Raw genomic sequence first — 14,693 nt, forward strand, 5'->3', positions numbered from 1 at the left:
TAAATGAGTAAGGAGTAGAGATCCAATCCAATATCTCACCTAGGCTATATTATCAAATATTTCAGTTGGTCATTTCTACACATAATATGGCTTAAAGATTACTGACTTGTTCATAAAATCCTGAATTTTCTCCATCATAAAGATGCAACCTTCACTATTCTATTATGTTTAAAAGCTTTGTGATCCCTAAATTTATAGCTTTTAGAGAAATGAAAGATACAGAATTTATATGTAAGAGAGGTCTATTTTAAAATTAAAATTTCTGTTTATTTTCTGTTTATCCTTGTTAGTAACATATTTTCTGTTTTTCCTTGTTAGTAACACAAACTTGTTTTTATTTTTCTGAGTACCGTGGTTACAGAAGGCTAGCTTAAAGAATTTGCCAGCTTTGATGATTAAAAAAATTGGAAAAATAATTAAAGAAAGTGTTAATCAGTTCATTAATCAAGCGTGTCTGCTGCACATTATAGTGAAACAAACTGAAAAGGATCTGCCAGCCAGAAACTCCCTCTCAAATGAAGTCAAAAGTGAAGATAAACAAAATTGACTTTTTCCTTTGTGGTTGATTTCAATCTAAATAGATCCACCTCTAAAATCTTGAAAAATGAAAGTTGCTCCACGCGCAGATTCAAGTCTTCACTATGGCCCTGCACATTGGTACTATTGAGATTAACCCCAACTTCATTTAATCAAGTTGTCTTTAGTTTACATGCATTTATAACCTACCGCCTTTTTTGTGTGTGGCACTCGGGATGGAACCCAAGACACTTCTATCTGATCTATCTCTGCAGTCCTTTTTATTTTTTGTTTTGCAACAAGGTCTCGCTGAAATGCCCATCGTGGTTGCCTCAGATTTGCAGTCCTCCTGCTCTAGACTCATGACTTCTAGGACTACAGGCATATGCCACGCACCCAGGGGCACAGATTTATTTTTTAAATGCTCAAGTGTGTTTAAAAAAGAGAGAGAAAATCAAATAACACTTTGCTCACTGCATTAAGACAACTGGTTTGGTAACTCAGTCAAAAAATAAATGTTAGCTGGGGATGTAGCTCACTGGTACTGTGCCTGCCTGGCAAACATAAGGCCCTGAGTTTGATTCCTGGTATATATCTATTTCTATCTATATCTATATCTATCTATATATATATAGTTTAGTTACATAGCTTCATGTATATTGTATCCAAATAGGTTATCAATGGACAAAAAATGTGTTTCTGGTCAGAATGTGTCCTTTCTTTCCCACTCTCTGAGCTGTCTTAACTGTAATAATCGCAGTGAGGCATTATAATATTTAAAAAAAAGTAGTCAAACTTTTCTGTTATAATTAGATGTCTCAAAGAGGGCTGGGGATATAGTTCAGTGGCACAGGCACCCGTGTGGCAAGCACAGGTCCTGAGTTCAATTCCCAGTACCACAAAAAAAAAAGGTGACACGATAGATGTCTCAAAGAGGTCTGTGCTAAAGGTCCAATGTTTTTCCAAAGAGTATAGGCATGACTAAGTTTTGACTAACTATAGTCCCTCTCTTTTCTTGACACTGATCTTCAATATATTAAAGTTTCTGAAAGCCTACTCCTAAAAATATTTGCAGGTTCAAAATTAGAATTCTCTTCAGTGAACTAATAGAAATTAGTAGTATAAATGAGACAAATTAACATGTATATTGAAGTATTTTTGAAACAGCAGAAAAACCAATTCACTAATGAGTATGGCACCCCATGATCCATTTACCTCCATGAGGCTTTTAGGGGACACACAAGATCTAAACCATAACACCAACCTATGTCATTTTCTGAAAGCAGAATAATTTAGGTTTAAAGCAATAGCACACGAGGAGCAAATGGGTGACTTGGCAATTGCATTAAGACTTGCTTGGTATCGAGATATATATAAACTTCCTTTAACAGGTTATTTTATTTATTCATTCATTTAATTTTGGTTTTCAATGTTAAAAGTCAGGAAATCGTAGTATGAATATATACATGTAAATCTGACATCTGCAAACTCAAATACGAAATGCAATTTTCTTCATTTTTCTTAATTGACCATAATTCTGTTTTGAGGCTCTATGGAGGGTGAGAAAGGAGAGTAAAGAAATAATACATGAATCTGTATGTAGCTGTCTCTATCATAATTTAAGGTTATGATCCCCACTCATTAACACATGGATTATACATTAATCCCATCATAGATTAAGATTATAGTGAATTTACTGCTGAAGAAAATGAGGGAAGAAATACTGCCAGTTACAGAGTTTTGCTCTTCCAAAGACATTACGTTAAGCAACTGGCCCCTGATTATCCACTTGCTTCCACAGTGACACGTACCCATGGACACTCCTTGTCTTCTATTCATGTTATACTCAGCATGCTGCTGGCATTAGCAAATATTTGCCCCAAATTTATCTCTCTGAAATGAACTGCAGCATGTCACCGATAGGATCTGATTGAAAAATGTTTACGTATTTTAAGGCTTGTATGAATGAACACGGTTTTCTATTATTTTATTTATTTTTATCTTTGTCCTGATTCTCATCCCCATCCTCCAGTGTACATATGTGTGTGGTTAATTTCACAAACAGGAGTTCACAGGACTTTTGATGTGATGCAAACCAGGTTTAGATAGTTTTTAATTGATCTGCAAGTTCTGCAGTAAAATTTTCAGCTCATTAGCATCTTGCTGAAATTAAGTAAAGTAATAGTAAAATTCAAAATGATCTATTGGTTTTATTTTAAATTGTTTTGCATGTTTTTAAAAAGCAGATATTAAATGAAAATACAAATAAAATCTTAAATATCACCTATTTCATAGAGAATTCATCATCATTCAACCAAATGGAAAATATAAATATACAAATCATGTATAAAATGGTAGCACTACAGAATATTAAAACTGTGCAGGCAAGTGCCTGACAAATAATGAACTGTAAACATATTTATAAAAGCAAAATAGTAATTTAGCAGCTTTGTTGGAAACTTTCTCTAGAAGTGAAGATGCATACCCTTCAGTGTCTTTGGCTAATCATCACATATAGATACTCACATTCTTATACTGTATTTATAGTAATTCAGTAACTTTTTAAAACTACATTACACTTAGTGATGGAGATCTTCTCTCCCTCTCTCTCTCTTTCTTCCCTGCACAGTTTTAACATTCTGTAGTACCCACCATTTTATGTATGTTTCATATATTTATATCTTCTAATTGGTTGAATGACAAATTTTCTATCAAGTTGGTGATACTAAGATTTTTTTTGTATTTTTCATTAACGTTGTGATTTTTTAAAAACTGCAAAACAGTTTAAAATAAGTCCAGTAGATCATTTTGAATTTTGCTATTGAGAAAGACAGAGAGAGGAACACAGAGAGGAGCTGGAGAGAGACAGAGACAAACAAGGAGACTGAAATCGTATGTATCTGTGTACAAGAACTACCGAGAACAGGTACAAAAATAAGAAAGAAAAAGTACCTTGTACTTATAGTAAAAAAATCCTCCATTCTCATGGGCAACCTAACTCCTCAATTGACCGTGACATTTTCCTACAAATAGTAAGTGCCAATCTAAAATTCTGTTTCTGAAGCAAGGGAAATTATAAATAGAGTCAAAAAGATAAGGAGAAGAGAAGAGTTAATTACATTTAGCAAGTGTCCCAGTGCACTTAGATCCTTACAAGGGTACTCGGCATTTTTCACTGCAACATTTGCATTTAGCATTTTCTAAATTAGGATGAGGTGAGTTTTATAGATACTGGAGGGATCATTATGAGGTCACAAAGAAGTACTCTAATATCATAATAATCTGGGAAAAGTAAAAACAAATTCCTGTCACAGAGGAAAGCAAATGTATATCCTCTCAAATCATCTTTCCTGTCAACAATGTCTGCAGATCTCATGCAGTGTGAAGAAGGGGGGTGCACGGTGAGGCAGATTAATGAACTACTCGATCAAAAGGTGTAATGATCCAAAATACTGTTAATGACATTTCCATTCCTGTCATGCCCCATCGGAATGCACTCAACATTGCTGGGCCATAATATTCTTCAGCTGGGAAAGGGAGGACAAACCTGAGCAATGGCTCACTTTTGTGCTATTCGCAGTAGGCTTGTGTGTGCGTATACATGTGTGTATGAGTGTGCGCATGTACGTGTACACCTCCAAACCATCTGGCTCCATTGATTAAATTCTAGAAAATTTCTTCCTTCATATGCTATACAGAACAGAGTGAACAGGGAACATAATTACCAAAACAAAGATAAATGCTACTCTACAATTTAAGAGGAAATATAGGTTAAATATCTGTTATCTGAAATGCTTAGGACCCGAAGTGTTTCAGATTTCACATTTTATTTTGATTTTTGAATATTTCCAGAAATGTAATGAGACATTTTAGGAGTGGGATACAACTCTAAGTATGAAATCCATTGTGTCACATATATACCTTATAGGCTGAAGATGATTTTTTTTATTTTAAAGAGAAAAAAAAAAACTAACAAAAGAACAGCAGTGAAGACAAAAGCAAAGATGATTTTATACAGTAGTTTTAATGTGCCTCTTTTGAATGTGACCCGTGACATGAGGTGAGCTGCAGGACCTTCTACTTGTGGCATATGTTAGCACTCACAAAGTTTAAGAATTTGGACCGTTTCGGATGTTAGATTTTTGGGTTAGGGACATTCAATTTATATTTTTTATTGCCTTATGAAAACTATAGATGTATTGTGTTTAAATTACTAATTAGAATTATATTGAACTTTAAAAGATTTTTACCCTGTAAAGATAAGTGTTGGGAAGGGTGGTACTTAAATCTCCTCTCAGAGCATGTTGAGAAGATAGTTGATCAGGTTTTCTGGTATTTTTGAACATGGGCCAACTTGGAAGCATGGTCTGGGCTCATATGACTTCACTGAATCAGCAGAGAGCTGATTTTATTTATTTATTTATTTTTTGGTTTTTCTCCGGCACCAGGAACCGAACTCACGACCTTGCGCTTGCCAGGCAGGCGCTTTGCCGCTGAGCTAAATCCCCAGCCCCGAGAGCTGATTTTAAATATATTCTTTTATCTGATTGGTACAACGTTAAGCAGATTCCTAGGCATTTCAGAGCTGTTGCCATGGCATTATTAATTTGTAACATAGTTATGTTACAACCACCTATGGTAATCCCCCAGTCAGAAGGCTTGCAGTAAGTTTTTGGGCTCCAAAAAGAGGGATAGATAAGAGAAGGAAAAGAACCTGGCTGAGGTTTCCATGAAAATTTAATAAGTAATAGGTGACAGAGGGAGGCACAGAATTTCAGGCTAAAGCATTTTTTTTGAGAACTCAAATATAATATTCATACCTTATTTGTGTAATGTATAAATAAATATGCACATGGCCTTGATAATTCACCCAGTTCGATCTAAGCAAGTACAATCCTTTTGGTTATCAGCTCAGAAAAGGTGCTTCATGGTTACCTGGAACTAAAGGTAAAAAGTCTTTGCAGTATATTATTCTTGATGGTATTTTAGGTTCAAAGCTGACATTTCATTCATTGCATTTTCTCACATTCTTACACATTTATGGCAGATGGTGAAAGGAAGCATATAATCTACTTCCCTGACAGTTTGGGAGGTTGGTTATATAATTTTGTATCTTGGAATGCAATACTCTTGTATTGATCTTAAACACACATGCTAAACTCAGTATCAAAATCATACACAATATATGACTGAGAAAACAAGAGAGGGATATTTTTAAAAGCCAAGGAATACCGACTACATTGGCTAACCCCAAGATGAAAAGTAGAAAATAATTAGCAAAACAGAGCAGAAAAAAAGAAATGGAAGGTTATAGGAAGGTGTACCAATTCTCTATTGCTGTGTAACAAACAACCCAAAATGTGATGGCTTGTAATGATTGTTCATGATTCGGCAGTTTGTGCTGGTCACAGCTAAGTGGTTTACACTGTTAATCTTGATGCAACTGTAGTTATCTTTAGGCTCCCAGGGGCACAGTAATCTAGGGTAGCCTGGCTTACCTGTCTGGCAGTTAGTTGGCACTGTCAACCCGATACTTCAAATCTCATAGCATTTTCAGGGGGATATTCAGACATCTTGCTTGGACATCGCAGTGATCCAAGAAATGAAGAAGGGAAGCTACAGTCTCCTGAGGCCTGGGTCAAAAGTCATACAAGGTCACTTTTACTGCAGTCTGTTGGTCAGAGCTGCCACAAGGCCAAGTCAAGTTTAAGTAGGTAGTAAAATAGATTCCACCTCTAGATAGGAGAAGCTGCACATATCATGTGTCCATATTTAATCTATCACAGAATTGAAAGTAATATGAAAACATCATGGCAAATCTAACATATTTTCACGTAAAGTCATTTCTAACATTCACCATTTATAGTATTCTTAACAGCACCTTAGTTTAGCATGTTTTTATGTTTTTACATGTCTATTTTATTCATGAATCTCTCAAATGCTAGCAGTAATCAGATGTATTTATATTTTATTAATTCCATAAATATTGAGTACCTATTGGTGTCAGGGTTTATGATTTATCTATCACTCTCAGATCTATCAGTAACCTTAGATGTAAATTGATTCTTTACAGCTCTATTATAATATTGTGAATATGTTGTAGCTTTTTTGTAAGTAAATTATTGACCCTTGATAGAGAAAAGACTATTTTATATTATATGGATTCATTAAAAACACAAGAAGTATCCTTTCAAAATTATAGCTGACAGAGAAGGGAACAACTGGTAAGCCTTCTCTTTTAAATTGTATTCCGAGCATATAAAGCATGTTCTCTTCCCCAGGAACTAAAATTAATACAATGTTAAATAAGCAACATACATAGTTAAATGTACATTATTTCATATGATTTGGTAATCATTATTAGAATGTCTCTAACCAAAGTAATTCAGTTGTCATTACCACCAACTAAATAAGATTTATAAGTGGATTGTTACCAGCTCCTTTTTATTTTATTGTAGAGTGTTCCTCTAAAAAGACAGGCTGAAAATCAAAGAATACATAAGGTACGCTGCCGCTGCATCTTATCTGCTCCACACCAGCTTTAGCTTTGATGTTATTTCCCTATGAAGGATATCTAAGAGCTTAAACCCTATATAAAAATCTCTTAGGCCATGTCATTTTTACTGAGCACAACTCAGTTTTCATATAAAATGTACCAAAAGATATTACTTTGATAGCTTTGTTTTTAAGGGCAGCAGACTGTATAGACTTCTGGAAATTCAACAGTGGCATTTTTTTAGGTGGGATTCTGAAAACCCTGAATCACTGGGCTTCCTTCTTTCCATGTTTGCCTCAGAGAAAGGCCATTTCAAGGCTAAGACTGTGGAGATGCGATTGGAGGAGATGGGGAGAAGGGGAGGGGGTGCAATATGTGTTTGTGCCAATACACCATAATGAATGCATTTATTATGTATTGCCAACATATACTAATGAAAAAGGAAAAAAAATAAAAGATAAACCTTAAGACAAAGTAAAAAAAATATATCCATCAAAACCAGTTTATGATCTATTCAATTCCCTGGGTTTGTATTGCAGACCTACTGTGTACACAAACATGATGTACCTGGCTGCTATGGGAACAGCGAAGATATATGTAAGCAGTCTCTGCACCTGAGGCACTTAGGCTATGGTTGGTGAGACAAGCATAAAACACTTAAATATAGAGCATTAATTAGCCTGATGTAGAAGACTTCATAACGTGGCCTTTGATAGAACTTTTCTGTCTGTATTTCCACTACTCCCCTCATCTAACCTGTACTGCAGCCCAAATGAATGATGCCTTTCTCTCTGATTATATCTTACCTTTCCTACCTCTAGGGCTTTGTTCATCATTTTCACCCTATCCATTCTTTAAGGCTCATTTCAAACACAAATTCCTTTCACAAAGATGTTCCTCCACTGTCTCACACTCACTTCCTGCCGACCCAGTGCTATTTCGCCTTGTTCCTGCACCATTGCACCTCAGTTGTTCTATGGGTAAAGGTTGTCTCCCTATCTTATCTTCACCATTAATTAGATTCTAAGTCACAGAAACATAATTTTATCCCACCTCCTATAGTACCTTGGAAAATAACTATTTAGTTGAATTGAAAATGAAGAGAAACAAATACTATGGCCATTTGCCAAAGTGTATAAAATGGGTAATGATACTGGAAAAGAGGTAACTTTTTTCCTTTAAAGTTTGATAGTATATATACTCCTTAAAATTAATTACTTGACCAAAATTTAATAGCTGAGTGAATATTTATAGTATGTTCATTACTCTTCATGTGTTTCTCATATGTGTAAATGCATATTATTTAGTCAAAACTATCATATTAAATTTCACCCTGTAATTCCTGTGGGCTGTCAGCTGCTCATTAAATCTTGATTTTCTGTCAGGAGGAATTAATAATCTTGCCTTTGAGTGAACTTAGAACCAGTGAGGGATTGAGCAGAAATATTTGAACAGCCTCTTGCTAGTAAATTGGATATCCAGTTTTCAACTTAGTTTTAATGGGAAAAAAATGAATTCAGAAGCTGTGTTTTACTTTTTAGTATTTTTTTCTCCCTTTTAACTGAATTAAAATGGAAGGGTATAGTTCATTCTCAGTAATGGAGAAAAATCTATTTTTATTCACTTAAAGAGGTTTCTCAAATTCAAATGAGACCATATATGCACAAGCCTATAAGGTGATCCTATGGAAATCAAAGGAAAATTCAATTCAATAACATAAACTGATTTGAATGAGGTTTAAGTAGTGTTTTTAAAGTAAAGAATACTTCATCCAAATACATTTACTGTCAAATATTGGTATCTTAAAAATCATTCATTTCACAACTCATCTCTGAAAGCAGAATGTCCTATTCTACCATACAGATACTAACGTATCAAACTAATAAAATTCCGGCCTTAATTTTTAGTTTCAGCTGTACCTTTCTGCACCATAACCTTAGATTTAAGGACCCTTAAAAGTGTAAATGATGGAGACACTGATAAACAGGCATGAAACCTTGTAGGCTTTTTCCACCTACACTCTTTTTTTCTCAGCCAAGTTACACCACGCAGTATCCATCAGTGCATCTAGCTATCTTGAGGCTGCTAAGATATCCATCTACTAGGCAGTGCAGAATTACAGTCACATTCTCAGAGAAGCAATCAGGTGGACAGCGCATTTTTCTCTGTACAGTACGAGTGTATGAACTTACGTGTGTCACTCACTTGCCACCCTACTTTTCTCTTCAAACACCAAGCAGCACTTGGCTTGAAGTGGTTTCTTTTATCCAAGTTAAGAGAAAGTAGTAGTACATGCCACTCCAAATTAGTTTTATTCTGAACTTGGTTTTATACTAAGCTTTTGAATATGGATGTGGCTCACATGCATGACAGTCGTTGCACGGCACATGAAGGAATGATCTCCCACACAAGGACCCCAGTCACAAAGAGCTGGAGGCGTCTGGATGCTTCATCTTCTCTTCTGCCTTCCCCACTGTTCTTAGAGATCAATAGCAGCCCCGGCCTGCTGATAGAACGGACAGGCAGTTTCTTCTGTTTAGTGTAGACATTTGTCTAACTTGAACTATTCTTCAGATATGAAACATTTTATCTGATTAGGTTGAATAGATCTTCTCTTTTAGTTTCTGCTTTCCAAAAACAATAAAAGGAAAAATGATAAATGTCAACAAGCAGAATTAGATGAGTCAACAAGAAGTAGGGAGAATTCAGTGGTAAAGGACAGAGGCTAGATAATTACCTGTGGATAATGGAGAATTATCAGCAAGTCTCTAATCTTTTGCTTCAGAGGATGTTTATGTATGACAAGCATGTCTCTTTCAATAGGAGCTGTTTAGATTTCTACCCACGCCTCTGCTTAAATAAGTCTTCAGATTGGATGTAAATAACCTTTCTTTACAAATAACTCCAGCTCCTGTGTCTCCTTTGAAAATGTTTCAGTTTTTCAGCACTTCATTTCAGTTTACAGCTTTACAACCTTCACACACACACAACAAAGACTTTTTTGTATCATTGTGGGGGAATTGTAGTCCATTAATTGGTTCTCTTAAAGATTTTCATTGGATAAGTATCATTATCCTCATTTTATACATGAAGAAATTAAGACCCGACAAAATATGTTGCCTAATATCATCCAACTGGCAAATGGTGAGAGTCAGGAGTTGACCCTAGATCTGCCTAATTCTAAACACTTTGATTTTTGTGCTGCTTCATGTCATATGTCTGTTTAAGAATCTTACTTATATTTGACCGCCATAAATAAGTTATATAGAGTACGGCATCAATTCCTGTGAATTGGCCTTAGTTAATCAGTGCTCATGGAAATGCTCAAGTGGTTACTGGAAAACGTCTAAGTTCAAACCAGTGCTTGAATACCTGACAATGGAAAGCACCCCTTTCTAGGAAAAAGACCAGACCTGAGGATGCCAAAGTGTTTTGTGCAATTCACAGCCAAACACTTGAGTTTTCATTCATTCACTCAGTCATTGTTACTATGCACGTGTACATATGTGTGTCTCACAAACACATATGCATCCATTTGTTGTGAACACACAACTTTTAAAGTTATTTGTAATCTAGAAAATTTGTTCTTCCTTTTGTTGATCATTACATAGTTGTACAGCCTGCCCCAAACACTATATTATATATATATCACTATGTATGACTCTCCTGAGCACCTTTGTTGTGAGTTCTAATTTTGTGCCTCCTTTTTAAAATGCTCTAAAGAGCAGATGGCCTTTGGCCAGAAAGAATGGCATGTCAGGAGGGTTCTGTACACCTTGTTGCTTTTCTTTAATCATGAAAGGCCACTAGTACTTAATGGCTTGAACTTAAATGTTTTCCAGTAACCAGTTTTCTAATCAAATTGAATTGAATACACAGTGATGTGGGCGTTATGGATAAAGTACAACTCCATTTCTATCCAAAGTTCACAATGCCTTTAGAACAAAGTATAATAGTTTGCCATTTTGTGTGAATGGCTTTATATATGAGCATATATAACTTTGTTTATATTCTCTTTTCAAGATGATACCTTAAAAGCAAAAATCTGTAGACGCACAATAGAATTTGTTCTTCTGGAAGATGGCTTAATTTAGCCAATGGATCAAGAATAATCTAAACGTTATATGATGCTTTTGAATGGTTTCTCTCATGACAATAAGAATTGAAGAGATGTCCTAACAAAGTACTAACCTACTTGCAGCTGAAATAAAATGAATTCATACATTTGTTACTTCTCAAAACTAATCTATGTCAGACTTTCGTTAAGTTACTTGTACATTAAGGCCCATATCAAAAATCTGCCCATTCACAAAATGAACAGATAGAGATTTTCCCAAGTGCTGATAAAATATTTATACTGTTTTCAAAGAAATTTAAAAGAAATAAATTCTAAAATACTGCTAGTGTATTGTATTTTGTGACTGTTAACTCATTTTTATTTAATTTTTTGCTTTTCTTCCCCTTACTATGAATCAATGTGTAGATATTCTGGCTTGCTAAATGGCTTTAGTGTTTGGGTTTAATTTACTGTAAAGTTCATTTGAGAAATTAACATTTTAAGATTAAAATTGTCTTTCATATATTTCTAAGTATATGTGTAAATTTAGAAGTAACATTATATAATCATATTCTAAATATCCTGTAGCTTTAAAAATATTTTGTTTTGAGATAATTTCATACTTACAGAAAAGTTAAAAAAATAGTCTGGATTTTGAGATACCCTCCATTCAGATTCCCAAAATATTAATGTTTCACCACATTTCCTTTATGATTCTTTGTACACATGCACCCATAAATCTGTTTTTCAAGATGTCTGAGAATAAGTTGTAACATGATCTTTCCTTGTCCCTAAATACTTACATGTGTACTGAGATCCCCTCTGTTCCTTGAAAATATGTTCAAGACTCCCAGTAGATTCCTAACATGATGAATAGTAATAAACTCTGTATGTACTTTGTTTTTTCCTATACATACACATCAATGATAAAGCTTATAAATTAGAGTAAAATTTTAATAAAAATAATAGCAAAGTACAACAATTATTATAACATGTGGTGCTAAAGATTACATGACTGTGGTGTCTCTCAAAATAACTTATTCTACTGTATCCCCGTTTCTTCTTGTGATGATATGAGTTGAAAATGGCTATATGACGAGATGAAGTGAGGTACATTGTGACACAGCATTAGGCTACTACTGCATAAGGGTTACTAGGACACCAGCACTATGACACAACAGTTGGTCTGATGACCAAGGCAGTTACTTCCTAAGTGACTAATGTGCAGGTAGTGTGTATCGTGATAGATGAAGGCATGTTTGTATCCCACATGGGAAGGAGTGGCATGAGAGTTCATCACGCTACTTAGCATGATGTACAATTTCAAACTTAGGAGTTGTTCATTTCTACAATTTTTCATTAATATTTTTGGACTGTGATTGGCTGATGATAAATTGAACTATGAAAAGTAAAACTTTGGATAAGGAAAGACTACTGTATTTCTTCAAAATAACATTCTTTAATTTAGACAGATTTATCAATATCTGTAAATTCTTATCTTATCAATATCTGTAAATTCTGGAATGGTTTCTCTGCAAAAAATGCATACCCTGCATAAAACCACGAGAAGACATTTAAGAAATCCATAGTCTACAAAGTAATTTACTTATGGTCCTCAAAAATATTATATTTTGAGCTATGGTACACCTCCAAGAAAAGTACATATGCATATTTTCATTTCTAATTTCCTCTAAGAAAGAAAACAATTCCAAGTAATGCCTAGGTATGTTCTTTTTTTATTTTAAAAAATAAAAGAAGGAAAACGTATTAACAGACAGACATCCATTTACAAAATAGCAAAAGAACAATACAAACAAAATAGAGTTACAGACAAAGTTGTAGGAAATTAACCTAAGTATGTTTTTTAAATAGACTTCTTTTTGAAAGTCAAACAGCAACATCCTTAACCTAAATTTTTATTGAAATATAGGTCTATTTCATAAAAGTGATGTCATATAAAATATGTATATAATAAGTTAGGGACAATCTATCTTTCATATACAGACTTCAGACAATTAGTTCTTCATTCTGAGTTGAGTTATATTTTTCCCATGGCCTTTTAAACTAAGAACATTTGCAGCTTGTTAAGTACTGTACTTTGGCTTCTTACATCCTGCCTCATGACCATACTCTAACTGCCAGACTTATGCCAGACATTTAAAACTAAGCCCAAAAATCTGAAAAAGAAATCTAAGTGTAATGGGAAGTTCTTAAGAAGATTCTTCTTGGGGCTGGAGATTTAGCTCAGCGGCAAAGCGCCTGCCTGGCAAGCGCAAGGTCGTGAGTTCGGTTCCTGGTACCGGAGAAATACCAAAAAAAAAAAAAAGATTCTTCTGAGGAGAGGTTCGTGAAGAATATTAGGAAGATTCATTTGTCCCTAAAAGACCTTTAAAATATTTAACCTCTATCAATTCAGGCTGCATTTTTGCTAAACAAGACCTTCTTGTAAAATACAGATGAAGGTAGTTAATATTATCAATATTTCTCACCTCCATGTTAACTATTTCACTTTGGCTACTTTCTGGATTACGAAGGAATGAAATATTTTATTGAAGAGCCAGGCAAATGGAATAAGTAAGGGAGTTTAAACAGTGAGGGGGCCTGTTTGGGTCCCTCTGTTAGGGAGTTATCAGACATGGTGGTACATACTTTTAGTCCCACCACACTGAGAAGCTGAAGCAGGAAGACTGCAACTTCAAGTTCAAGCTGGACAGTTTAGCAGGGCTTTGTTTCAAAATTAAAAGAAAAAAATATTGAAAAGGGGTTGGGGAGTAGCTCAGTGTGAAGAGTCTTGAAAAGGAGGAGAAAGAAGGGGAGGGAGAAGGAGAGGGAGAAGGGGAGGGAAATGTGACCTCAATACCACATTAGTATTATCCCCGATCAGGCCTGCAATGTCCCAAACAAGTTTATGGCAAAGGCTTAAATAAATGAGTCAAGTGATATGATTTTAGGGGTCCAAGAGGATGAAAACCCTCTATCAGAATTCAGGATTCTCTGGGGACTAAGACAAAGATCTCTGGTTGGTCTGTATTTATGTAGTTATCAAAACAAGGGAGGGGAATACTGAAGCAAGGCAAAACAGTTCAAGGACTTCTCTAAGTAAGACATTATGCTAATTTAGGAGAACTATGTTATCTCCAGGAACATCTCCACCCAGGAGTGTGATGCCTGCAGCTATAGTTTTTATCTAAGTAATAGAGGTTAGAACCAGGTGTCCTTAGCTGTGGCCTTGTCCTTTGAGGCTTCATGGCATCACCTGCCATTACAGGCCTCAGTGGCTCACAGACCAGTGACTCACAGAGGTTCACATACTATGAATTCACTGTCCATCTCCAGATAAGGGGCATAGGCCTTGTACAGACTCACAAGTAAAAATGGAAAGCCAGTTGGTTAATATTAAGTCCTGCTCAGAGCCTCTTCCTAGCGGTCTCCATCACCTTAGCATTCAGCATTTAACCCATTTTACTCTTTTTTTAGTATTCTTCTCCTTTTTAATGTACACAGTTTTGTTCCTATAAAATAAACGAAAAAGAAAAATTTCATGATGGCTATAGTTTGTATGTTTGTTTTAATGGTAGTATAATTCTATGTGAAAAAGTAATATATATGCCCCTATGAAAACAA

The 14,693-nt window shown here is 35.0% G+C and overlaps 1 protein-coding gene across 2 annotated transcripts in view; it reads left to right on the top strand.

Annotated features, from left to right (window-relative positions):
* Diaph2 (diaphanous-related formin 2) overlaps nucleotides 1–14,693 on the top strand; it is an 807,533-nt gene that overhangs the window by 745,666 nt on the left and 47,174 nt on the right. Inside the window, exon 28 of one of the 2 annotated variants that reach the window (XM_013505853.1) lies at nucleotides 471–922. The exons of the other annotated variant lie outside the window; for it this stretch is intronic. Within the exon in view, the coding sequence (XP_013361307.1) occupies nucleotides 471–547 (77 nt within the window). The 3' untranslated portion in view covers nucleotides 548–922. Of the gene's footprint in view, nucleotides 1–470; nucleotides 923–14,693 lie in introns of those variants that run through there. 2 annotated transcript variants of the gene reach the window in all.

Source organism: Chinchilla lanigera, unplaced genomic scaffold (assembly GCF_000276665.1).
Source record: "Chinchilla lanigera isolate Chin_1 unplaced genomic scaffold, ChiLan1.0 scaffold00102, whole genome shotgun sequence".
NCBI lineage: Eukaryota > Metazoa > Chordata > Mammalia > Rodentia > Chinchillidae > Chinchilla > Chinchilla lanigera.